General features: G+C 43.8%; 1 protein-coding gene across 1 annotated transcript in view; it reads right to left on the bottom strand.

Annotated features, from left to right (window-relative positions):
• Nucleotides 1–25865, bottom strand: part of dctd (dCMP deaminase) — a 45080-nt gene that overhangs the window by 6816 nt on the left and 12399 nt on the right. The window contains exon 4 of the mRNA XM_052464675.1: nucleotides 9096–9212. Within this exon, the coding sequence (XP_052320635.1) occupies nucleotides 9096–9212 (117 nt within the window). The remainder of the gene's footprint in view (nucleotides 1–9095; nucleotides 9213–25865) is intronic.

Raw genomic sequence — 25865 nt, 5'->3', positions numbered from 1 at the left:
CTGAGTGTGTTCACACACACACACACACACACACACACACACACACACACATACTGTATGGGGGCGGTCGATAAACCCTCAACAGCAGGCTGAGTCCAATACCGAGAACTAAAGACGAAACAGGAAATCTACCAACTCCAGCTGTCATCTTTAAAAGCACCCCCTTCCAACTTAATGGAGGTGTGTGTCTGTCTGTGTGTGTGTGTGTATGAGAGAGACACTAAGCACTATAACAGGGCCTGGCTCGATTAGTATATCTACCGTACCATCATGCTTGGGAGGTCTGCAGCTTCCTACACAAATACACAATTTCACTCTGGCAAAAGGTCACATACAGCGGGTGCCCGCCTTATCTGCCAACACCCCGTGAAACCCCCCTAAACTGCAGAGATAGGATTGGTTGTCCCCCATGGCTCTGTGCTGAGCCCGCCTGATATCTTCCCCGCATCATCAGAGCTTTAGGAGCCGCTGGCTCAATCCGGCTCAGCTTTACCCAGCATGGCTTCCCAGTCTCACCTGCCCTGTATTATCGGACAGTTTCATCTGCGGGAAACTGTGAAAGAGCTGGTATTTATTCTGTGATCCGCTGAGGGGAGACCACGCAGAGTGAATTCTATTCACCACAGTAGATAAAGAGCGACTGACTATAGGGCTGGCTGGTGGTGTTACTGTTAGCAGCACCAGCTCTACAGGGAGTGAAAGACAGGCTAGCCTCTAGCATAGTGGTTTACCCCTTCTAGTAGACAAACGGTGGTGATAATATCCACTCACCTGGTATGGACTGGACTGTTATGCTCATCATATTCTCTTCGTATCACATCCGTAATTGTACAGTTACTACTCCGATCGCTGATAATATAAAAGGGTGAGAAATGCCAGCATGTGGAGCTACTGAAATCCAACTGTAATCACAGTAAAGCTACAGCCTGATCCAGTGGTTCTTAATTCTGGTAATCCAGGGTGCATGTGTGTTTTTTTTGCCCTAACACAACACACCCGATTCTACTCAACTCATCGTCAAACCTTTTACTAGTGGAATCAGGTGTGTAGTGCAGAAATGCACCCCTTTGAGTCCCCAGAATCTTTTTAAAACACACTGCTCTAAATTACAAGAGTTTAGCCTACTTCACAACAACTATACAGACGACTATTCAAAAGAAACATTAGAAGCGAATAAATATGTACGAAAACAACAAAGCATATCTGAATGTGTCTGGCCTAACAATGGATCAGAAAAATAAATAAAACGCAAAGCGTCGCTTCTCCCAATTGGAAGCAACAAAGACCTTTATGGTCGGATTGTTTGCAGCCGTAGAAGGCCACAGAGTGCAGAGACAGTATGTGGGGCGAGCTCCTTTATTCATAAATCACTCGCTGAAAATAATATCTCTGATATTTAGATTTGCATACAAGGTATTGTCCTTATTCCTAGGTGTATTGGTTTTGAAAAGCAGATGCAATGAGCGTGAATCTACATACATTAACACACACAACCTATGACTTTCTGGGGAAGAACTTGTACACAAAAAAAAAAAAGTGTTCCCCGCAAAAATAAATAACTGCAAATAAACACATTTAATCAAACTTGCTTACTTATTGAAGTAATGTCCGGGTGTGAGTTTACATATGGTAGCAGTCTGAACGGGGATAATGACAGTGTTCCAAATGTATAGCCACTAAACAAACCTTGAATAAAAATGCATTGTCAATATTTCCTGGCGAGGGCTCTGCAGGATTTGGCATTAGCGCTTGGCTGAACTCCAAGGGATATAATGATTGGTTGTGAAGAGGGTAAAGGCGGGGCTCCAGCAGTAGGTGGTGCTCATGCTGTCAGACCAAAATGAGTCTTAGTAGCACAGAGGGGGAATCAGGGAGATGGCTTGAAATTACACTGGTTTATTTTGGCACAGAATCGTGTGTGTGAATAATGTCCTTACTATGTAATTGGGCAACTGGGCATTTCGCTTTGATGTGTGTGAGAGTGGGATTGTGTGTTGTTTGGGGGTGCAGTGGTTATGAAGTGGGGCTTCACAGCCTCACAGCTCTAATAAGAAGGAAAAGCATGTAGAGCATCCAAGATCAGCCCAATCGACGGCCTTGAGTTAACAGGCTGTAGCACGGAGAATTGGTGTATTTCCTTTTGAAAGCGCTGCTTCCAAGAGAGAAAAGACTCAACATCCACACGGCTTGAGACAGTTTCAGATAACCTTCTGCATCAAACGGGGAGCTTTACAAGTCGCCAAAGACAAGACCTTTAGTCTAGTGTACGATAGCCGACACACAATTTAAAAGCAAATGGGATGAAATTAAACTAGTCCGTCTAAAACACATCCTTCAGAGCCAAGTTGGAGAGGGGGGGGGGGGTTTGCTTAACGACCAGAGATGGGGATCTGAGTGTCGGAATCTGGTCAAGCATTAGTGGTCTTGACTCAAACCCCCACCTTCTGCCTATGCTTCCACTATCGGTCTCCCTTTTCCCAGGTACTGTCCAAAAACAGATGACAAAATCCGAAGTTCCTAGATGGGGTTCTGAATCTGACATCTTGAGTAGTAGTCAGTAGTACTACGCCAGTAGTAGTCATGTTTTTAAAAAAGTGCGGCATTGAAGAAATGTACTATTGAAAAATCACCCACAACGACTTCTTTCCACTGATCTATAGTGAAGCAACAGAGGAAAACAGATCCATATTTTAAATATAAAAACGTAAAAAAGGAAAATCTTTAAATAAAGCAAATTTGTTCTCTGCGTCTGGGAGATATCTATTTATTGTGAAGTATACTGAAGGTGATATGCACATCCCAACCTTTTAGAAAACCGATTCCTCTGTAGATACTGTCAAAAGAAAAGGCCTGCACGGCACACTGTAATTTATCATGTCTAAAAAAAACAAAGCCTTTTATCCATCTCTAGCCGTTGCCAAGACAACACTCGCAAAAAAGAAAAAAAAACATTTTGTAGATTGAAGACTGAGAAACAATACATTTGAACTGCTAATCGACCGCAAAGCGCTACAGAAGGTTGTGCGGACTGCCCAGTACATCACTGGGGCCGAGCTCCCTGCCATCCAGGACTTCTAGATCAGGCGGTGTAAAAGGAAGGCCTGAAATTGCCAAAGACTAAAGTCATAAACTGATCACTCTGCTAACGTCTGGAAAATGTCACCGGATCACAGACCAAAAGGCTCCGAGACAGCTTCAATCCCCAAGCCTTAAGAACGCTAAATAGTTACCCGGACTATCTGCATTATTTTCTACATTGTAGAATAATAGTGAAGACAACACATATGGAATCATGTAGTAACCAAAAAAGTGTTAATCAAAATATATTTAATTTTAGAGATTCTTCAAAGTAGCCACCCTATGCCTTAACAGCTTTGCACACTCTTACAACTCTGCATTGTTGGGAAGGGTTCGCAAACAAGCATTTCATTGTAAAGGAAATAAGAGTGTGCAAGCATTTCATTCTAGACCCGTTGTATTTGGCGCATGTGACAAATCAAACATTTAATATTGTTATCAAACTAACCAGAAACACTGGAAAACTAGTAAACAGTCATGCTGGGATGGAAAACTAGTTGGAACCAGAGAGACGTTTGAGTAGTTAAAAAACGCACCATTCTGGAACGTTCCACAACAGTGACTTGTCCACTGAGGACAGCTTAACTTTTTATGGCTGCAGGGGCAGTATTGAGTAGCTTGGATGAAAAGGTGCCCATTGTAAACGGCCTGCTCCTCAGTCTGTTGCTAATATATGCATATTATTAGTAATATTGGATAGAAAATACTCTGGCATGTCTAAAAACTGTTTGAATTATGTCTGAGTATAACAGAACTCATATTGCAGGCAAAAACCTGAGAAATTCCACTTCCCGTTTGGATTTTTTTCTGGGGGTGGCAGGTCATCAACCAAGCTCTCATTGAAATAACAGCGAGATATGGATGAGTTTTCACTTCCAACGCCTTCCACTAGATGTCAACAGTCAATAGAACTTTGTCTGATGTCTAATGTGAAGGGGGGGGTCAAATGACACAGGAAATAGTCACCACTGCCATGAGTTGACCATGCATTCACTATGCGCGTTCACAGGGGAAGCACCTGCGTTCCACTGGTCATGTGAAGTCATTCGAATTCACCAGGTTGGAACGTTATTCAAGATATATGTAAACAACATTCTAAACATTGATTCAGTACATCGTTTGACATGTTTCTACTGACGGAAATTTTGGACATTTCGTGGCATTTTCGAACAAATCAAGCATTTATTGTGGACCTGGGATTCCTAGGACTGCATTCTGATGAAGTTCATCAAAGGTAAGGAAACATTTATCACGTATTTTCTGGTTTCTGTTGAATCCAACATGGCGGCTAATTTGGCTTCTGTTCTGAGCGCCGTCTCAGATTATTGCATGTGTTGCTTTTTCCGTGAACTTTTTTAGAAATCTGACACAGCCGTTGCATTAAGGAGAGGTATATCTATAATTCCACGTGTATAACTTGTATTATCATCTACATTTATGATGAGTATTTCTGTTGAAACGATGTGGCTATGCAAAATCACTTGATGTTTTTGGAACTAGTGAATCTAATAAACCAATGTAAACTCAGATTTTTTAAATATAAATATGAACTTTATCAAACAAAACATGCATGTATTGTGCAACATGAAGTCCTATGAGTGTCATCTGATGAAGAAAATTCAAGGTTAGTGATTTATTTTCTTTATTTCTGCTTTTTGTGAATGCTATATTTCGCTGGAAAATGGCTGTGCTTATTGTGGTTTGGTGGAGACCTAACATTATCGTTTGTAGTGCTTTCGCTGAAAAGCCTATTTGAAATCGGACACATTGGGATTAACAACAAGATTACCTTTAAAATTATATGACACATGTATGTTTTAGGAATTATAATTATGAGATTTGTAGTTTGAATTTGGCGCCCTCTATTTTCACTGGTAGTTGTCACATCGATCCCGGTATTGGGATTGCAGCCATAACAAGTTAAGTAATTCAGAAGAGAGGAAGGAGGGGGTAGCTAGCCATTTGGGATCAGACTAAAACTTTAGAACATTTCAAATCATCCCACTCTCACAAGAGTGGTAGTGGAAGTTTGTGTGTGTGTGTGTGTGTGTGTGTGTGTGCATGCCTGTGAGAGCATGTGCCTGTGACAGACGCATCCCAAAGTGACAAGATGGCAGAGATGGATGGCAGGCAGGCAGGCGCTGGGGAGTCAGTCCAAGCCCAGTAGACTGAAGAGGCTCCCATGAATCCATGTTTTAAGCATCCGTTTGACCAGCTACGACAGAGAGGAAAGAGACCAATATCAGGCGAGGAAAGCAAAAGGAAAAAAGGAGAGGGGAGACTAATACGTGGCAGTCGAGAGACCGGATGAGAAAGAGGAGTGAGAAGGCAAGGGAAATCTGAGGTGAGGAAGAAAGCAACCTCTCGTTATTTATGGGATGAAATTAAACTAGTCCGTCTAAAACACATCCTTCAGAGGGGGTTTGCTTAACGACCATATAAGGTCAGGGCTCTGTGCAGGAAAGTCAAGTTCCTCCACAACGATCTTTGACAAACCATTTCTGTATGGACCTTGCGTTCTGCACGGGGACATTGTCATGCTGAAACAGGAAAGGACCTTCCTCAAACTGTTGCCACAAAGTTGGAAGCACAGAATCGTCTAGAATGTATGTTGCAGCGTTAAGATTTCCCTTCACTTGAACTAAGGGGCCTAGCACGAACCATGAAACAGCCCCAGACCATTATTCCTCATCCACCAAACTTTACAGTTGGCACTATGCATTTGGGCCATGAAAACCCATTTCATTAAACTCTCAAAAAGTGTTGTGCCAACGTTGCTTCCAGAGGCAGTTTGGAACTCTGTAGTGAGGTTTGCAACCAAGGATAGACGATATTTACACACTAGGAGCTACAGCACTCGGCGGCCCCATTCTGTGAGCTTGTGTGGCCTACCACTTCGTGAGCTGTTGTTGCTGCTAGACGTTTCCACTCCACAATAACAGCACTGCATATATAGTACATCTACCTCAAATACCTCCTAACTCTGCACATTAATCTGGTACTGGGCCTCCCTGTATCTAGCTCCATTCTTGTATTTTATTCCTCATGTGTTACCATTCAATGTTTCAACTCTGCATTGTTGTGAGGGGTTGTAGTAAAACAAGCATTTCACATTTAAATCTACAAGAGTTGTATTTGGCAAATAAAATGTTAGATTCAGGTCTTGTAATGGGCCAGTGATAAACAGGAGAGGGAGACACTATGGAGGAGCATTCCAATGGGATTATGAAAGCAACAAAAGTCCTCCAGATTAGCTAATGGGAATACAATGGGAGCGGGGCCACTGGGAGGAGAGGGGCAACCAGTGAATTAGCTACGTAGACTCAGAGGACGGATAACCTGCTAGGTTGTAATTACATTGTTAGGACAGTGCCGTCCGCTTGTCAACATAAATATTCTTCATTTTCTGTACAACGACCTTAAGATGGATAATGATTCCTCAATTCAAAGTCCCATACTGAGGTGTTAAGGCTAAATGCACCAACGCATAACTGAACTGAGGATTGGGAAGAGATAGTTTGGTGCACTTCACCAAGAAAGCGTTCAGGACTAAAGACATAACACTACCGGCGCGGGAGTCAGGCCAGGCTACAGCACTACCGGCGCGGGAGTCAGGCCAGGCTACAGCACTACCGGCGCGGGAGTCAGGCCAGGCTACAGCACTACCGGCGCGGGAGTCAGGCCAGGCTACAGCAGCAGCTTCCTCACATTAGAACTGAGACTGGCTGAGAATGTAATAGATGAGGCTGGTTTATACTGAAAATAGTTACGTATCATTAACTGTCTGGTAACGGAGGGGTGGAAGAGAGAGGGGTGAGTAAAAGTAAATAATTGGGTGAATAAGAGAGCCAGTGAAAATGGGAGAAAAACAGGATAGAAAAAAGCCAAAGATAAAAAGGTAGAAAGAGATTGGAGAGAGAGAGTTCTGGGTGGCTCCACACGAATTGTGCTGCTTCTCAGTAACCATTTGAACTCCAGTCCAAAAATAAGCCAACTGAGAGATTTGTTCAAACATTGATTGAATGGGTGTCCTGCTGGAGAGAGAAAAGGAGGGGGAGCGGTGAGAATGATAAGACCACAGTGCCCCCTAAAGCCAAAAGAGTACACCTCTTTTTCCCCTCCATCTCTCATCTGAAGAGCCTGTGTATTGAGAGGCCAAGAGGGTTTCGTTCAAGGCGCGCACCAACACACGTTGAGGGGCCGAGAGGCTACCGTTCAAGGCCTTGCAAACGTTACTTAAAAAAGGACTCGGAGGATCCCTTACCGTTCTTAGAGAGCTGAGCTGTTCGTCGGTACGTGAGGTGCATTTATTAAATCACACAAACGACCCAACGGCCAGGCAGAATGGCGCACAAACACACAAGAGAGCCGCCCACGCTGTAGTTTAACATATTCCCTAGGTTTCAGCGGTTGAAACGCACTCTCTTTGACACCACACACGGAGAAGTTCTAATCAAGGCTGAATGGAAATAAGCCCATTTCTAGAGTGAGAGACTAAAACCAGACGAACAGGTGCAGCGCTAAGGAGCGCTGTGGAATTGAGCCCAACTGCCTTCCGTAGGCCTATCGGATTCACTGACACGTTTCACGGTAAATAGCAAACACATCTAAACACATCTATTGCTAAATCCTCTGATTCTCCTCATGCTGTTATAACAGTGAGACGGATAGATAGGAGAGAGAGTTGGGGAGAAAAAGGGAAAGAAAGAATTAGTAAGAGATCCAGAGGGAAAAAAGCTTTTTCTATTGGCGGGGCGGAGTGAACAGTCATCACACGCCACCTTTGTGAAGCACGGCACTTGTTGCCGTTAAGTTTCCTCCTCTTGAAGGTGCAGGTGAACGGGAAGTGGTGTATAAACTCCCTCCTTAATGAAGTAGGAGCCTGGAGAAGGAGCTTACACCCCACTGTGCCGGGGAGAGGAGAAGGCCTGGCAAGGTAATCAGAGTGAAATAGTGTGAGTAGGAGAGTGTCGGAGCTATGAGTATGTGTATGCATGCCTGCATACATGTCAGTATATATAGCTCTGTGTGTGTGTGTGTGTGTGTGTAGGAGTTGAGTGTGTGTGTGTGCCTGTGTGTCTCACTTACTTCCGTATGCAGCTCCAGGAGGGCCTCTCGCCTAAGGAGCAACAGCAGGGGTTTGTGGGAAGATAACAGGGGAGGGAAAGTTTTTCGAGCAAGGGCAGAAAGTGGTAGAGGGGGTGCGAAGGAGAAAGAGGAAAAAGAAGCTCTGCTTGCTGTTTGTTCTTGTTTGAAAAAGGCAGAGGCTGTGGAGTTTAATCATCTCGCTTTCTATCGTAGGTGGGAGGGAGCAAAAGGGGGGTAGGGGTACGGGTTGTACCCCCCCCCCTTGAAACCTTGTGCTCCGTTAGGGGTTGTCCCCAATCCCCCGTGTGACGTCGCTCCCTCGCCGAGCATACTGTCGGAATCACCTTGACACACGGACTGTACCACGAGGGGCGTCGATGATCAAACGCACCAAACACACTCTGCTGACAATCTGTTGAGATTGCTCTCGGGACAATCACCGCAGTTGAATTAGTTTTAAAATAGGACTGCCATTTGGTAAACAAACACCGGTACAGGAGGAAGCTAAATCAAAAAGGGAAAGACTAGCAGATATCTGGCTGTTGTGTGTCTGCCCATCCATCAAAGCTATCCCGTCAGCGTTAGTCTAACACCTGCATAACTGATACTGTATAGTGAATACTGTATGGTACTTTGGCTAAATACAATATCGCGGAAGCTAAACAGCTATGCATTGTGTTTGTCAACCGGGATGTATAGAGAGAAAAGATAAAGGATGTGTTTGGTGGAAGGAGGACAGGTGTCTCGCTGTGAATAGCTGAGTCAAGGACGAGAGAGGGAGGAGTGTGTGTGTCCGAGAGAAGAGGTATAGAAAGATAGGAGTGTGGTCATCTGCGCATGTGGTCATCTGCGCATGTGTGTGTGTGTGTGTGTGTGTGTGTGTGTGTGTGTGTGTGTGTGTGTGTGTGTGTGTGCATCTGGGGTCTCACCTGCTTGGATGATGAGCTTGGCACACTCGTTGCAGGGGAACAGAGCCACGTACATGGAACAGCCCTTCACGTCCGCTGAGTTCTTATTCATGATCGCATTCAGCTCCGCATGGCACACTGGAGGAGAGAGGGGGAGGAAAAGAGGGGGAGAGAGAGTAAACCCACCAGGGGTGGCAGTGAATCAAAAACTGAGACGTATTAATATGCAGATAAAGGTTTCCTAGTTCCAACAGCCACATACAACTAATCAACTGGTCTAGGATCAGTTCCCCCCCTGTCCATATAATCTCATTAATTCATTGATCTAAAAAGGCTAAACTGATCATAGTTCAGAAATTCCACTTTACACTTTGGAAAGTAATGTGCCGAGTTGAACAGATGCCTCCTCTCTCTCCTCCACCATGGCAGACATAAAATGACTCATTCCTAACATTAATTATGGGAAATTAATTGCCCCATCAGCGACGGTGGCCGATTATGGAGCACCATCACCACCCGTCAAACTATAGTGTGATTACCATATCCCCTCACTAGCCCCATGCCAGCCAGCCAACCTCGCCGATTTGCTTTGGCACAACAGAGCATGGCACGACATGCACGTTGGTCCACTGCTCTCACAGCAAGCAGGCAGAGCTCATACGGTCAGGCCCATTCGAGAGAAAGAGCCATGGGATGGTTCACCTGGGAAATGTGTGCAATCGGTTGTCATGGCAACGTGTATTTGTTGGGGAACATAAAATATTATCCTGAGCACTGTTTAATGTTACAGTCACTGGTCTCAGTTACTATTAGAGCAGTGGTAGTTACCATTACCACCACTGGTGAATAGCGTTAATGAACACTGATCCGCACTGTGACCCAACAGCCAACCCCCCTTTAAAACTGCTCCTGAAACTGACTAATAATGTGGACCTCACAAAAGCCTTCTCTGGTACCAATTAGCTGCAGAGTCAGTTACTTAAAAACAGGTAATTAAATGACCCATTTGTGCTCATATTTTTTTTTTTTTTAATCAGCTGAGGTTTACCAGAATGGCCTTCCCAGGTAGAGGGCAATTATACCCAGTAACCATGAGACCTTCTGGACAAGAGGGATGTTAAGAAAGTGTGTTTCGTGTGTGTGGTCTTGGCTAACAAGACTGCTGTTCCTTGTAATTGCATATTACAGTCTTTATTACAGCCAATTATCTGCCTTTGAAGATGATTAGACATCTACAAGGTCCCCCCCCCCCCACGTACCCAGTTTCACAAAGAAATGGCTATATACATTTATTTTTTAAACTTTACATTGTGCCACGCTATGCTATGACCTGGGCAGCAAATTTCCACAAGGACCTGGGTCGTGGCAACCCTAAGAGGGCTTTTAGGATACCCCTGGATGGGGTGAAGAATATATCCTGTGTTTGAAGATAAAATATAATGAGATTCTTCCTTCTAACAAGAAGAGGATAGAGTGAGTGCATGAAAGAGAAAGAGCGAGGAAGAGAGACACCCATTGGCCAGAAAGAGTGGGTGAGAAATAGATTAGGGGAAATAAGTGATTCTTCACCAAGCTTTGCTAACAGCACAAGAAGACAAGAAGGCACAACTCAGCACAATATGTTGCCCAATATATTCCATCTGCAAAAACATATCTTTATAAAAGAGTTTGAGATAGGTAGGGAGAAACTAGACAGGAAAGACTAGGGTGTTTCTCTAAACCCTTCTAAAATTATTCTGAAGTGGACTGGAGGAAGAAATAGACCTACATCCTTTGAATGTAAAAAAGGGCTACCTGGATAGTCGCCAACTCATTTACTTTCAGCGGTTCGCTCTCCCTAGCTCTGCATATTAACTGGAGACATCCTTAAAGCGTCAGGTATCTCCACACACAAAGCTTCAGGTCTTAACTCAAACTGCTTTCAATTACCGATGAGACAAAGAATTCGAAAAGAACTTCAAAAATTAACTGGGCAGTTAGTTTAACTTTCCATATTTTTCGTGGAACCCTCTCTCCTGAACTCAGGAGATTAATTATCTGGTTCCCGTGGCGATTAGAAACGGCTGTGATGAAACAGTGACGCGTCTTACGTACATTCTGTCTGGGAATGTTGGAATGGAATATTCTGGCTACACCTGTAGCCAATTGCATGTGGATGTTAGGCTGCCTGCGACCCAATAGAATAGTGTATAGGGTTTCTGTAGGAAGCCAGAGGGAGGGGTCTGGAATTGAAAGGATAGACTGGAGTGCACTGAAGGGTTAGGACTGTACATTGCCAACCTATAAAGCCCTGCAGAAGTTTCTATAAGGCTACAATTGTATTATCTGTAGTAGTAGGCCTTGGGCTATTAGGTAAAATAAACTGTACACATGCAAAGTGTGTGTGTGTGTGTGTGTGTTCTGGCAGATGGTCAGTTAGGTGCTCTCTGACCACTGGAGCCAATTAAATAAGCTATTTAGAGGTCAGAGGTCAAGATTGGCCACCTGTCAACTGACATTGAGTCTTGTATTTGCATGCTCCTTAAAAAAAATGCACCATGTCCGAATACCTATACAAGCGTACTACATACTTGAACTGCATACAATGCATGTACTCATCGTCGCATACCATTTAGCGCACACAGTTTAGTAAAAAGTAAGCAGTATGCCACGACCGCAACGCAGTAGCAGCTCCTGCCTGACTGGTTGAGTAAGTGGGGTGGGGCCGAGTGCGGGTGGATTTAAAAAAATTCAACAAACATGCATCACATTAACCAGCCTGATAATAGCTCACTTCCAATTTGATTAATTTCTCTAAACTCTGAATGGAATAGGTATGGAGTTATAGGCCTACTCAGGCTGGTTATAAGCAGACCATCACATTCAACCTATTCCCGTAGGTAAATATTTTCCACTTGAACATATTTATTAGTGAAACCAAAGTGCTGTAACATTCAATTAAATCAAACAGCCTAGTATAGCTTACATTTGAAAACCCCCACAGAAGCTTCGCTATTCGGCATCTTCCCAATTAAGTAGCTTAGTTTTGTTGTTTGGCTACTCAAAGAGAACGGGGCCCATCACTCGCATCTCACTTCTTCCAATGCATTGTGGAAAAGTGTGCATCTAATTCTACTAGATAAAGAGCTGAGATGAGTATAACATCCTGGAATTTAAACCATCAAAATGTTTTTTTCTAAACTCACATACTATAAAACATTCTATTTTCGTTTACTGAGAATGTGTCTTTGCGCTGTTTCACACTATTCCGTTTCAGGTAGCGCATCCCCTTATCTAATTGATCAGCGGTTGTCAAAGCCAACACGAGTATCTGGACATTTAAAGTATACTCCATTTTCAAAATGTCCCATAGTATTACATTTCATTTTTTTCCCTGCATACTCAAAACAGACAAATATTTAGGACACATCTATGGGTATTCAGACTCTCTCCCAGAGTCAACACACTCACACAAAAAACAAATGTGCTAATATAACCACTGCAGCACAAATAGAATATTGCGGCACTACAGCCTATGGCCTATAAGGCCAGTCACTCTGATTGAGACGCATGTCTTTCCTGATTCCCACAGGCTTGTCGAGTCATGTGACTTCTAAAGCTCCTCTAGATTCTGTCTACGTCTCAAACTGCACACCATTCCCTATAGGTCCTGGTCAAAAGTAATGCACTAAAAATAGGGACTAGGGAGTCATTTGGAACAGATTCTGTTTCGGCTGCCAGGGAACACCAGAGAGAGTGCCTGGCCCCTAGCCAGAGATATCACAACCCTGAGGAGACTAGAGATAGGGAGGGGGGGAGATGGAGAGGGCATAGGGAGGGAAGGCAGAGAAAAGAGATGGAGGGAGAGAGAAAGAAAGAAAGAGGGAGATAAAAAGCAAAAGAAGAGTGTGCCCGGTGGGAAAGAGGCTGTAGAGCCGACCGACACAGCAGACAAATAGAGGGCCGTTAACTTTGCTACATCGGCTCAAGCAATTACATGGCTATTCCTGTGTGTTAGTAGGGAATGAATGGGTTTGAATAAGGCATTAGGAATGAACCGGGTCGGGAGCAGGACAGGGCTACGGGCTGAGGAGGGAGTTTCTATTATTCCTGGATCGTTTTGCTGAGGGGGGGAGTGTGTATGTCACTGCCAAGGGAGCGGTTTAACTTCCTCTCCTCTCATTATTAACAGTACTTAAAGAACGATTCATCTACAGAACAGAGAGACAATAGTTACTGAGGAAGAAAAGGCTTTTCTGAATGAGCTGTTAGAAAAAGGTAGAAAGGGTGGACGCAGTATTAGTCGTGTTAAATATACTGTCCTCTGTGTATTACAGTATGATCATACATTCCCTCTAGTTAAACAAAGTGGGACAATGCAACATCATTTCTGAGAGACACTATTTGTAAGGGGGGTCAGGAAGAGTTTAAAAGATCAACCCCCCCCCAAAAAATTGACAAAATGCTCTTAGTGCTTTGCCTCTTTACACCCTCACCATGGCAACCGCTGATAGTCTCCCACGCTGGCATCTGCTGCCCACAGTCTGCCAGCTGTGCCCTCAGCCCTCTCGATCACTCTTCCCCCACCCCCCTTCTCTCTTCTGAACTCCATACCTAAACCCATTCAGAATAGTCTAGCTTTTTCCCCCCAGAGTGGCCTACACTGTATATAAACAATTCAATGTGTCAGTGTCCTACTGTATGTGATTGCAGTAAAAAGTATGACTGAAAAGCCCTAGGTAAAGAGATTTAGGAAATGAAAATCTGGGAATGTAATTATTTATTTTTACAGGGAAGGTGTTGGGTATAGCTGCGCAAAAATAATTTTAAAAAAAATGAAAAAGTGGCATGCCCTGGAACTATATTTAACTATCAATTTTCGCTGTAGTTCTTTCCAATACTTTTATTAATTATAAAGACACAGGATTATCCCTTCAGTTCACTTAATCTTAGCCCATCTAGTAATTCACAAACCACCCAAGTCTGGTAGCCTATGCTGTTGGAGATACTTTCTATCCATGGTTATTCATGAGATGGTTACAGTGCATCACCAATCAAAACGTTATAAAAAAAGGTCCAACAAGGACATTTTTCATGGACAGGCTACCAAAACCGGGGACTGGCAGTGGAAAACGGGGACGTCTAGTCACCCTAGGAATCTCTAATAGGCTATAATTGCATATGATTAGTAAGTATTTATGTACTAGGGAAGTACTTGTTTCACTTCAAACTAACTGCCCCCATTGGTCCGATAACCTATCATGAGCTCTCAAGGCTTACAAGTCAAACGTTGAAAATACGCCAGTCATGGTTGGCAGAGTCGGGTCTAATATCATCAATATCAGAAGTTTGGAGAGAAAACACTACTAGCAAGTTCCCTCTAGGGTGTGTGTACATTCACTCTGAGTTTTGAGAGGACAAGGAGACTCACTGGAAGTTGGTGTCCAGCGCCCTCTTCAGGTGAAACTGTGTCACTTCTAGTTCAGACTTCCAAGGACTGAGACAAGAATCAAGATGTCCTTGTAGAACAGAAGTATAGCTACTGAATCATTTCACTGTAAACGCTCTTTCACTCTCACAAGGACACGCTCTCTCTCGGAAGTAATAACTGATAGTACAAGCAAGCAGTTGGAGACAGGAGAGCATTCCACCTTCCATCCAGCTATTCTTATCGTTTTCCCAGAAATGCATCTATTTTCCAGTGTGCCACCTGCTCTCATTTCACCCTCAAACTACCTGGTTTCCATGACAACTGCACAAAAACATCTCTCCTTTCCTTTCCCGCTCGTTGGGGTTAAGAGCACCTGGCCTCCATCTTCTGTGTTACATTAAAACCCCATCTGTGCTGCCGAGTAGTCCCTCTCTTCTTTGTTGGCCTCAGCTGTGTTGTCTGCGGGGGTTAATGCTTGTTTCGATGTTAAACAACAACTGCCTTAGCAACAACAGGGGATTGACTACTGCTTATTGTTAAGGGCTTGTCTGGTTTGAAAGAGGTTGTGCACTGTCATGAGAGGCAGCTATGAGGTGAGGCGAGAGAGAGAGAAATGAGGAGGAGTGTGAAAAAGAGCACCATGTGGTCTTGAGAGGAAAAAGCAGGCCCAGACAGATGGAGCCTAGCGTCTGTGAGTGCGAGAGAGACCGGGCATCGGGGGGTGAGAAAGCAGAAGTCAATCACCGCACACACTTCACATGTTGGACTGGCTAGTACTGTTCAAGTGGCTAGTGCGATTATGGCCTAGCGGCATGTCAGTTGGGGTTCACAGTTCACGAGCTGCTGAAATGGCCAGCATGTTGCCCAGGCCTGGGATCAACCCTTCAAATGCTTTAGTTAAGATTGATTGACCTTGTTTGGATCATTGGAACCAATGGAATAGACCCAAAAATGCTAACATCGCTCATATGGCACTCCAGAAAGGCTCAATCGAATGCTCCAAGTATTTCAAAGAAAGCTCATGCTGTTTTAACCTAGTTCCGACTTACGTCAAGTTATGGGACCAGCATACACAAAACATTAAGAACACCTGCTCTTTCCATGACAGACTGACCAGGTGAAAGCTATGATGCCTTATTGAGGTCACTTGCTAAGTCCACTTCAAAAATCTGTGTAGAGGAAGGAAGGGGGACACATTATAGAAGGATTGTTAAGACTTGAGACATGGATTGTATGTATGCCATTCATAGGGTTAAATGGGGAAGACAAAAGATTGAAGTGCCTTTGAACAGGTTACGGTAGTAGGTGCCAGACGCACCTGTTTGTGGGAAGCATTAGAGTCAATATGGGCCAACATCCATGTGGAATGCTTTCGACACCTTGTAGAGTCTATGCCTCAACTAATTGGGTGGGGGTGCAACCCAATATTAGGAAGTTGTTCCTAATATTTTGTACACTGTGTATATTGTAGTTCACATTAACCTAGGGTTCCTCATTGTGGTGATATTAAAGTAAATATTACCGCAGGGATAGTAGTTAGTGGTACTATAGGTAGCTTCTACCATAGGGATACTTGGTAGTGGACTGTGGTACTATAGTGATGTTCCTCGGTAGATCCTACCATAAGGATACTTGGTAGTGGACTGTGGTACTATAGTGATGTTGGTAGGGAGATCCTACCATAAGGATATTTGGTAGTGGACTGTGGTACTATAGTGATGTTCCTCGGTAGATCCTACCATAAGGATACTTGGTAGTGGACTGTGGTACTATAGTGATGTTGATAGGGAGATCCTACCATAAGGATATTTGGTAGTGGACTGTGGTACTATAGTGATGTTCCTCGGTAGATCCTACCATAAGGATACTTGGTAGTGGACTGTGGTACTATAGTGATGTTCCTAGGTAGATCCTACCATAAGGATACTTGGTAGTGGACTGTGGTACTATAGTGATGTCCCTAGGTAGATCCTACCATAAGGATACTTGGTAGTGGACTGTGGTACTATAGTGATGTTGGTAGGGAGATCCTACCGTAGGGATACTTGGTAGTGGACTGTGGTACCATAGCGATGTTGGTAGGGAGATCCTACCATAAGGATATTTGGTAGTGGACTGTGGTACTATAGTGATGTTCCTAGGTAGATCCTACCATAAGGATAATTGGTAGTGGACTGTGGTACTATAGTGATGTTGGTAGGGAGATCCTACCATAAGGATACTTGGTAGTGGACTGTGGTACTATAGTGATGTTCCTAGGTAGATCCTACCATAAGGATACTTGGTAGTGGACTGTGGTACTATAGTGATGTTCCTAGGTAGATCCTACCATAAGGATATTTGGTAGTGGACTGTGGTACTATAGTGATGTTCCTAGGTAGATCCTACCATAAGAATACTTGGTAGTGGACTGTGGTACTATAGTGATGTTCCTCGGTAGATCCTACCATAAGGATACTTGGTAGTGGACTGTGATACTATAGTGATGTTCCTAGGTAGATCCTACCATAAGGATACTTGGTAGTGGACTGTGGTACTATAGTGATGTCCCTAGGTAGATCCTACCATAAGGATACTTGGTAGTGGACTGTGGTACTATAGTGATGTTCCTAGGTAGATCCTACCATAAGGATACTTGGTAGTGGACTGTGGTACTATAGTGATGTTCCTAGGTAGATCCTACCATAAGGATACTTGGTAGTGGACTGTGGTACTATAGTGATGTTGGTAGGGAGATCCTACCATAAGGATACTTGGTAGTGGACTGTGGTACTATAGTGATGTTCCTAGGTAGATCCTACCATAAGGATACTTGGTAGTGGACTGTGATAGTATAGTGATGTTCCTAGGTAGATCCTACCATAAGGATACTTGGTAGTGGACTGTGGTACTATAGTGATGTCCCTAGGTAGATCCTACCATAAGGATACTTGGTAGTGGACTGTGGTACTATAGTGATGTTCCTAGGTAGATCCTACCATAAGGATATTTGGTAGTGGACTGTGGTACTATAGTGATGTTCCTAGGTAGATCCTACCATAAGGATACTTGGTAGTGGACTGTGGTACTATAGTGATGTTGGTAGGGAGATCCTACCATAAGGATGCTTGGTAGTGGACTGTGGTACTATAGTGATGTTCCTAGGTAGATCCTACCATAAGGATACTTGGTAGTGGACTGTGGTACTATAGTTATGTTGGTAGGGAGATCCTACAATAAGGATACTTGGTAGTGGACTGTGGTACTATAGTGATGTCCCTCGGTAGATCCTACCATAAGGATACTTGGTAGTGGACTGTGGTACTATAGTGATGTTCCTAGGTAGATCCTACCATAAGGATACTTGGTAGTGGACTCTGGTACTATAGTGATGTTGGTAGGGCGATCCTACCATAAGGATACTTGGTAGTGGACTGTGGTACTATAGTGATGTTCCTAGGTATATCCTACCATAAGGATACTTGGTAGTGGACTGTGGTACTATAGTGATGTTCCTAGGTAGATACTACCATAAGGATACTTGGTAGTGGACTGTGATACTATAGTGATGTTCCTAGGTAGATCCTACCATAAGGATACTTGGTAGTGGACTGTGGTACTATAGTGATGTCCCTAGGTAGATCCTACCATAAGGATACTTGGTAGTGGACTGTGGTACTATAGTGATGTTCCTAGGTAGATCCTACCATAAGGATACTTGGTAGTGGACTGTGGTACTATAGTGATGTTCCTAGGTAGATCCTACCATAAGGATACTTGGTAGTGGACTGTGGTACTATAGGGATGTTGGTAGGGAGATCCTACCATAAGGATACTTGGTAGTGGACTCTGGTACTATAGTGATGTTGGTAGGGCGATCCTACCATAAGGATACTTGGTAGTGGACTCTGGTACTATAGTGATGTTGGTAGGGCGATCCTACCATAAGGATACTTGGTAGTGGACTGTGGTACCATAGTGATGTTGGTAGGGAGATCCTACCGTAGGGATACTTGGTAGTGGACTGTGGTACCATAGCGATGTTGGTAGGGAGAACCTACCGTAGGGATAATTGGTAGTGGACTCTGGTACTATAGTGATGTTGGTAGGGAGATCCTACCATAAGGATACTTGGTAGTGGAGTGTGGTACTATAGTGATGTTGGTAGGGAGATCCTACCATAAGGATACTTGGTAGTGGACTGTGGTACTATAGTGATGTTCCTCGGTAGATCCTACCATAAGGATACTTGGTAGTGGACTGTGGTACTATAGTGATGTTGGTAGGGCGATCCTACCATAAGGATACTTGGTAGTGGACTGTGGTACTATAGTGATGTTCCTCGGTAGATCCTACCATAAGGATACTTGGTAGTGGACTCTGGTACTATAGTGATGTTGGTAGGGGGATCCTACCATAAGGATACTTGGTAGTGGACTGTGGTACTACAGTGATGTTCCTCGGTAGATCCTACCATAAGGATACTTGGTAGTGGACTCTGGTACTATAGTGATGTTGGTAGGGCGATCCTACCATAAGGATACTTGGTAGTGGACTGTGGTACTATAGTGATGTCGGTAGGGAGAACCTACCATAAGGATACTTGGTAGTGGACTGTGGTACTATAGTAATGTTCCTAGGTAGATCCTACCATAAGGATACTTGGTAGTGGACTGTGGTACTATAGTGATGTCGGTAGGGAGATCCTACCATAAGGATACTTGGTAGTGGACTGTGGTACTATAGTGATGTTGGTAGGGAGATCCTACCACAAGGATACTTGGTAGTGGACTGTGGTACTACAGTGATGTTCCTCGGTAGATCCTACCATAAGGATACTTGGTAGTGGACTCTGGTACTATAGTGATGTTGGTAGGGCGATCCTACCATAAGGATACTTGGTAGTGGACTGTGGTACTATAGTGATGTCGGTAGGGAGAACCTACCATAAGGATACTTGGTAGTGGACTGTGGTACTATAGTAATGTTCCTAGGTAGATCCTACCATAAGGATACTTGGTAGTGGACTGTGGTACTATAGTGATGTCGGTAGGGAGAACCTACCATAAGGATACTTGGTAGTGGACTGTGGTACTATAGTAATGTTCCTAGGTAGATCCTACCATAAGGATACTTGGTAGTGGACTGTGGTACTATAGTGATGTCGGTAGGGAGATCCTACCATAAGGATACTTGGTAGTGGACTGTGGTACTATAGTAATGTTCCTAGGTAGATCCTACCATAAGGATACTTGGTAGTGGACTGTGGTACTATAGTGATGTCCCTAGGTAGATCCTACCATAAGGATACTTGGTAGTGGACTGTGGTACTATAGTGATGTCCCTAGGTAGATCCTACCATAAGGATATTTGGTAGTGGACTGTGGTACTATAGTGATGTTCCTAGGTAGATCCTACCATAAGGATACTTGGTAGTGGACTGTGGTACTATAGTGATGTTGGTAGGGAGATCCTACCATAAGGATGCTTGGTAGTGGACTGTGGTACTATAGTGATGTTCCTAGGTAGATCCTACCATAAGGATACTTGGTAGTGGACTGTGGTACTATAGTTATGTTGGTAGGGAGATCCTACCATAAGGATACTTGGTAGTGGACTGTGGTACTATAGTGATGTTCCTAGGGCGATCCTACCATAAGGATACTTGGTAGTGGACTCTGGTACTATAGTGATGTTGGTAGGGCGATCCTACCATAAGGATACTTGGTAGTGGACTCTGGTACTATAGTGATGTTGGTAGGGCGATCCTACCATAAGGATATTTGGTAGTGGACTGTGGTACTATAGTGATGTTCCTAGGTAGATCCTACCATAAGGATACTTGGTAGTGGACTGTGGTACTATAGTGATGTTCCTAGATAGATCCTACCATAAGGATACTTGGTAGTGGACTGTGGTACTATAGTGATGTTCCTAGATAGATCCTACCATAAGGATACTTGGTAGTGGACTGTGATACTATAGTGATGTTCCTAGGTAGATCCTACCATAAGGATACTTGGTAGTGGACTGTGGTACTATAGTGATGTCCCTAGGTAGATCCTACCATAAGGATACTTGGTAGTGGACTGTGGTACTATAGTGATGTTCCTAGGTAGATCCTACCATAAGGATACTTGGTAGTGGACTGTGGTACTATAGTGATGTTGGTAGGGAGATCCTACCATAAGGATACTTGGTAGTGGACTGTGGTACTATAGTGATGTTCCTAGGTAGATCCTACCATAAGGATACTTGGTAGTGGACTGTGGTACTATAGGGATGTTGGTAGGGAGATCCTACCATAAGGATACTTGGTAGTGGACTCTGGTACTATAGTGATGTTGGTAGGGCGATCCTACCATAAGGATACTTGGTAGTGGACTCTGGTACTATAGTGATGTTGGTAGGGCGATCCTACCATAAGGATACTTGGTAGTGGACTGGTACCATAGTGATGTTGGTAGGGAGATCCTACCGTAGGGATACTTGGTAGTGGACTGTGGTACCATAGCGATGTTGGTAGGGAGAACCTACCGTAGGGATAATTGGTAGTGGACTCTGGTACTATAGTGATGTTGGTAGGGAGATCCTACCATAAGGATACTTGGTAGTGGACTGTGGTACTATAGTGATGTTGGTAGGGAGATCCTACCATAAGGATACTTGGTAGTGGACTGTGGTACTATAGTGATGTTCCTCGGTAGATCCTACCATAAGGATACTTGGTAGTGGACTGTGGTACTATAGTGATGTTGATAGGGAGATCCTACCATAAGGATATTTGGTAGTGGACTGTGGTACTATAGTGATGTTCCTCGGTAGATCCTACCATAAGGATACTTGGTAGTGGACTGAGGTACTATAGTGATGTTGGTAGGGAGATCCTACCATAAGGATACTTGGTAGTGGACTGTGATACTATAGTGATGTTCCTAGGTAGATCCTACCATAAGGATACTTGGTAGTGGACTGTGGTACTATAGTGATGTTCCTCGGGAGATCCTACCATAAGGATACTTGGTAGTGGACTCTGGTACTATAGTGATGTTGGTAGGGAGATCCTACCATAAGGATACTTGGTAGTGGACTGTGGTACTACAGTGATGTTCCTCGGTAGATCCTACCATAAGGATACTTGGTAGTGGACTGTGATACTATAGTGATGTTGGTAGGGAGTTCCTACCATAAGGATATTTGGTAGTGGACTGTGGTACTATAGTGATGTTGGTAGGGCGATCCTACCATAAGGATACTTGGTAGTGGACTGTGGTACTATAGTGATGTCGGTAGTGAGATCCTACCATAAGGATACTTGGTAGTGGACTGTGGTACTATAGTGATGTTCCTAGGTAGATCCTACCATAAGGATACTTGGTAGTGGACTGTGGTACTATAGTGATGTTGGTAGGGAGATCCTACCATAAGGATACTTGGTAGTGGACTGTGGTACTATAGTAATGTTCCTAGGTAGATCCTACCATAAGGATACTTGGTAGTGGACTGTGGTACTATAGTGATGTTGGTAGGGAGATCCTACCATAAGGATACTTGGTAGTGGACTGTGGTACTATAGTGATGTTCCTAGGTAGATCCTACCATAAGGATATTTGGTAGTGGACTGTGGTACTATAGTGATGTTCCTAGGTAGATCCTACCATAAGGATACTTGGTAGTGGACTGTGGTACTATAGTGATGTTCCTAGATAGATCCTACCATAAGGATACTTGGTAGTGGACTGTGGTACTATAGTGATGTTCCTAGGTAGATCCTACCATAAGGATACTTGGTAGTGGACTGTGGTACTATAGGGATGTTGGTAGGGAGATCCTACCATAAGAATACTTGGTAGTGGACTCTGGTACTATAGTGATGTTGGTAGGGCGATCCTACCATAAGGATACTTGGTAGTGGACTGTGGTACTATAGTGATGTTCCTAGGTAGATCCTACCATAAGGATACTTGGTAGTGGACTGTGGTACTATAGTGATGTTCCTAGGTAGATCCTACCATAAGGATACTTGGTACCTAGGATATTTGGTAGTGGACTGTGGTACTATAGTGATGTTCCTAGGTAGATCCTACCATAAGGATACTTGGTAGTGGACTGTGGTACTATAGTGATGTTGGTAGGGAGATCCTACCATAAGGATACTTGGTAGTGGACTGTGGTACTATAGTAATGTTCCTAGGTAGATCCTACCATAAGGATACTTGGTAGTGGACTGTGGTACTATAGTGATGTTGGTAGGGAGATCCTACCATAAGGATACTTGGTAGTGGACTGTGATACTATAGTGATGTTCCTAGGTAGATCCTACCATAAGGATACTTGGTAGTGGACTGTGGTACTATAGTGATGTCCCTAGGTAGATCCTACCATAAGGATACTTGGTAGTGGACTGTGGTACTATAGTGATGTTCCTAGGTAGATCCTACCATAAGGATATTTGGTAGTGGACTGTGGTACTATAGTGATGTTCCTAGGTAGATCCTACCATAAGGATACTTGGTAGTGGACTGTGGTACTATAGTGATGTTCCTAGGTAGATCCTACCATAAGGATACTTGGTAGTGGACTGTGGTACTATAGTGATGTTGGTAGGGAGATCCTACCATAAGGATACTTGGTAGTGGACTGTGGTACTATAGTGATGTTCCTAGGTAGATCCTACCATAAGGATACTTGGTAGTGGACTGTGGTACTATAGTGATGTTGGTAGGGAGATCCTACCATAAGGATACTTGGTAGTGGACTGTGATACTATAGTGATGTTCCTAGGTAGATCCTACCATAAGGATACTTGGTAGTGGACTGTGGTACTATAGTGATGTCCCTAGGTAGATCCTGCCATAAGGATACTTGGTAGTGGACTGTGGTACTATAGTGATGTTCCTAGGTAGATCCTACCATAAGGATACTTGGTAGTGGACTGTGGTACTATAGTGATGTTCCTAGGTAGATCCTACCATAAGGATACTTGGTAGTGGACTGTGATACTATAGTGATGTTCCTAGGTAGATCCTACCATAAGGATACTTGGTAGTGGACTGTGGTACTATAGTGATGTCCCTAGGTAGATCCTACCATAAGGATACTTGGTAGTGGACTGTGGTACTATAGTGATGTTCCTAGGTAGATCCTACCATAAGGATACTTGGTAGTGGACTGTGGTACCATAGTGATGTTGGTAGGGAGATCCTACCGTAGGGATACTTGGTAGTGGACTGTGGTACCATAGCGATGTTGGTAGGGAGATCCTACCGTAGGGATAATTGGTAGTGGACTCTGGTACTATAGTGATGTTGGTAGGGAGATCCTACCATAAGGATACTTGGTAGTGGACTGTGGTACTATAGTGATGTTGGTAGGGTGATCCTACCGTAGGGATACTTGGTAGTGGACTGTGGTACCATAGCGATGTTGGTAGGGAGATCCTACCATAAGGATATTTGGTAGTGGACTGTGGTACTATAGTGATGTTCCTCGGTAGATCCTACCATAAGGATACTTGGTAGTGGACTGTGGTACTATAGTGATGTTGGTAGGGAGATCCTACCATAAGGATACTTGGTAGTGGACTGTGGTACTATAGTGATGTTCCTAGGTAGATCCTACCATAAGGATACTTGGTAGTGGACTGTGGTACTATAGTGATGTTCCTAGGTAGATCCTACCATAAGGATATTTGGTAGTGGACTGTGGTACTATAGTGATGTTCCTCGGTAGATCCTACCATAAGGATACTTGGTAGTGGACTGTGATACTATAGTGATGTCCCTAGGTAGATCCTACCATAAGGATACTTGGTAGTGGACTGTGGTACTATAGTGATGTTCCTAGGTAGATCCTACCATAAGGATATTTGGTAGTGGACTGTGGTACTATAGTGATGTTCCTCGGTAGATCCTACCATAAGGATACTTGGTAGTGGACTGTGATACTATAGTGATGTCCCTAGGTAGATCCTACCATAAGGATACTTGGTAGTGGACTCTGGTACTATAGTGATGTTGGTAGGGAGATCCTACCATAAGGATATTTGGTAGTGGACTGTGGTACTATAGTGATGTTGGTAGGGAGATCCTACCATAAGGATACTTGGTAGTGGACTGTGGTACTATAGTGATGTTGGTAGGGAGATCCTACCATAAGGATACTTGGTAGTGGACTGTGGTACTATAGGGATGTTGGTAGGGAGATCCTACCATAAGAATACTTGGTAGTGGACTCTGGTACTATAGTGATGTTGGTAGGGCGATCCTACCATAAGGATACTTGGTAGTGGACTGTGGTACTATAGTGATGTTCCTAGGTAGATCCTACCATAAGGATACTTGGTAGTGGACTGTGGTACCATAGTGATGTTGGTAGGGAGATCCTACCGTAGGGATACTTGGTAGTGGACTGTGGTACCATAGCGATGTTGGTAGGGAGATCCTACCGTAGGGATAATTGGTAGTGGACTCTGGTACTATAGTGATGTTGGTAGGGAGATCCTACCATAAGGATACTTGGTAGTGGACTGTGGTACTATAGTGATGTTGGTAGGGTGATCCTACCGTAGGGATACTTGGTAGTGGACTGTGGTACCATAGCGATGTTGGTAGGGAGATCCTACCATAAGGATATTTGGTAGTGGACTGTGGTACTATAGTGATGTTCCTAGGTAGATCCTACCATAAGGATACTTGGTAGTGGACTGTGGTACTATAGGGATGTTCCTAGGTAGATCCTACCATAAGGATACTTGGTAGTGGACTCTGGTACTATAGTGATGTTGGTAGGGCGATCCTACCATAAGGATACTTGGTAGTGGACTCTGGTACTATAGTGATGTTGGTAGGGAGATCCTACCATAAGGATACGTGGTAGTGGACTGTGGTACCATAGTGATGTTGGTAGGGAGATCCTACCGTAGGGATACTTGGTAGTGGACTGTGGTACCATAGCGATGTTGGTAGGGAGATCCTACCATAAGGATATTTGGTAGTGGACTGTGGTACTATAGTGATGTTCCTCGGTAGATCCTACCATAAGGATACTTGGTAGTGGACTGTGGTACTATAGTGATGTTGGTAGGGAGATCCTACCATAAGGATACTTGGTAGTGGACTGTGGTACTATAGTGATGTTCCTAGGTAGATCCTACCATAAGGATACTTGGTAGTGGACTGTGGTACTATAGTGATGTTCCTAGGTAGATCCTACCATAAGGATACTTGGTAGTGGACTGTGGTACTATAGTGATGTTCCTAGGTAGATCCTACCATAAGGATATTTGGTAGTGGACTGTGGTACTATAGTGATGTTCCTCGGTAGATCCTACCATAAGGATACTTGGTAGTGGACTGTGATACTATAGTGATGTCCCTAGGTAGATCCTACCATAAGGATAC

The sequence above is a fragment of the Oncorhynchus keta genome, chromosome 16, assembly GCF_023373465.1.
Source record: "Oncorhynchus keta strain PuntledgeMale-10-30-2019 chromosome 16, Oket_V2, whole genome shotgun sequence".
In the NCBI taxonomy this organism is placed as follows: domain Eukaryota; kingdom Metazoa; phylum Chordata; class Actinopteri; order Salmoniformes; family Salmonidae; genus Oncorhynchus; species Oncorhynchus keta.
Note: the sequence above shows the minus strand (reverse complement) of the source record. Positions and strands in the feature narration are given on the sequence as shown.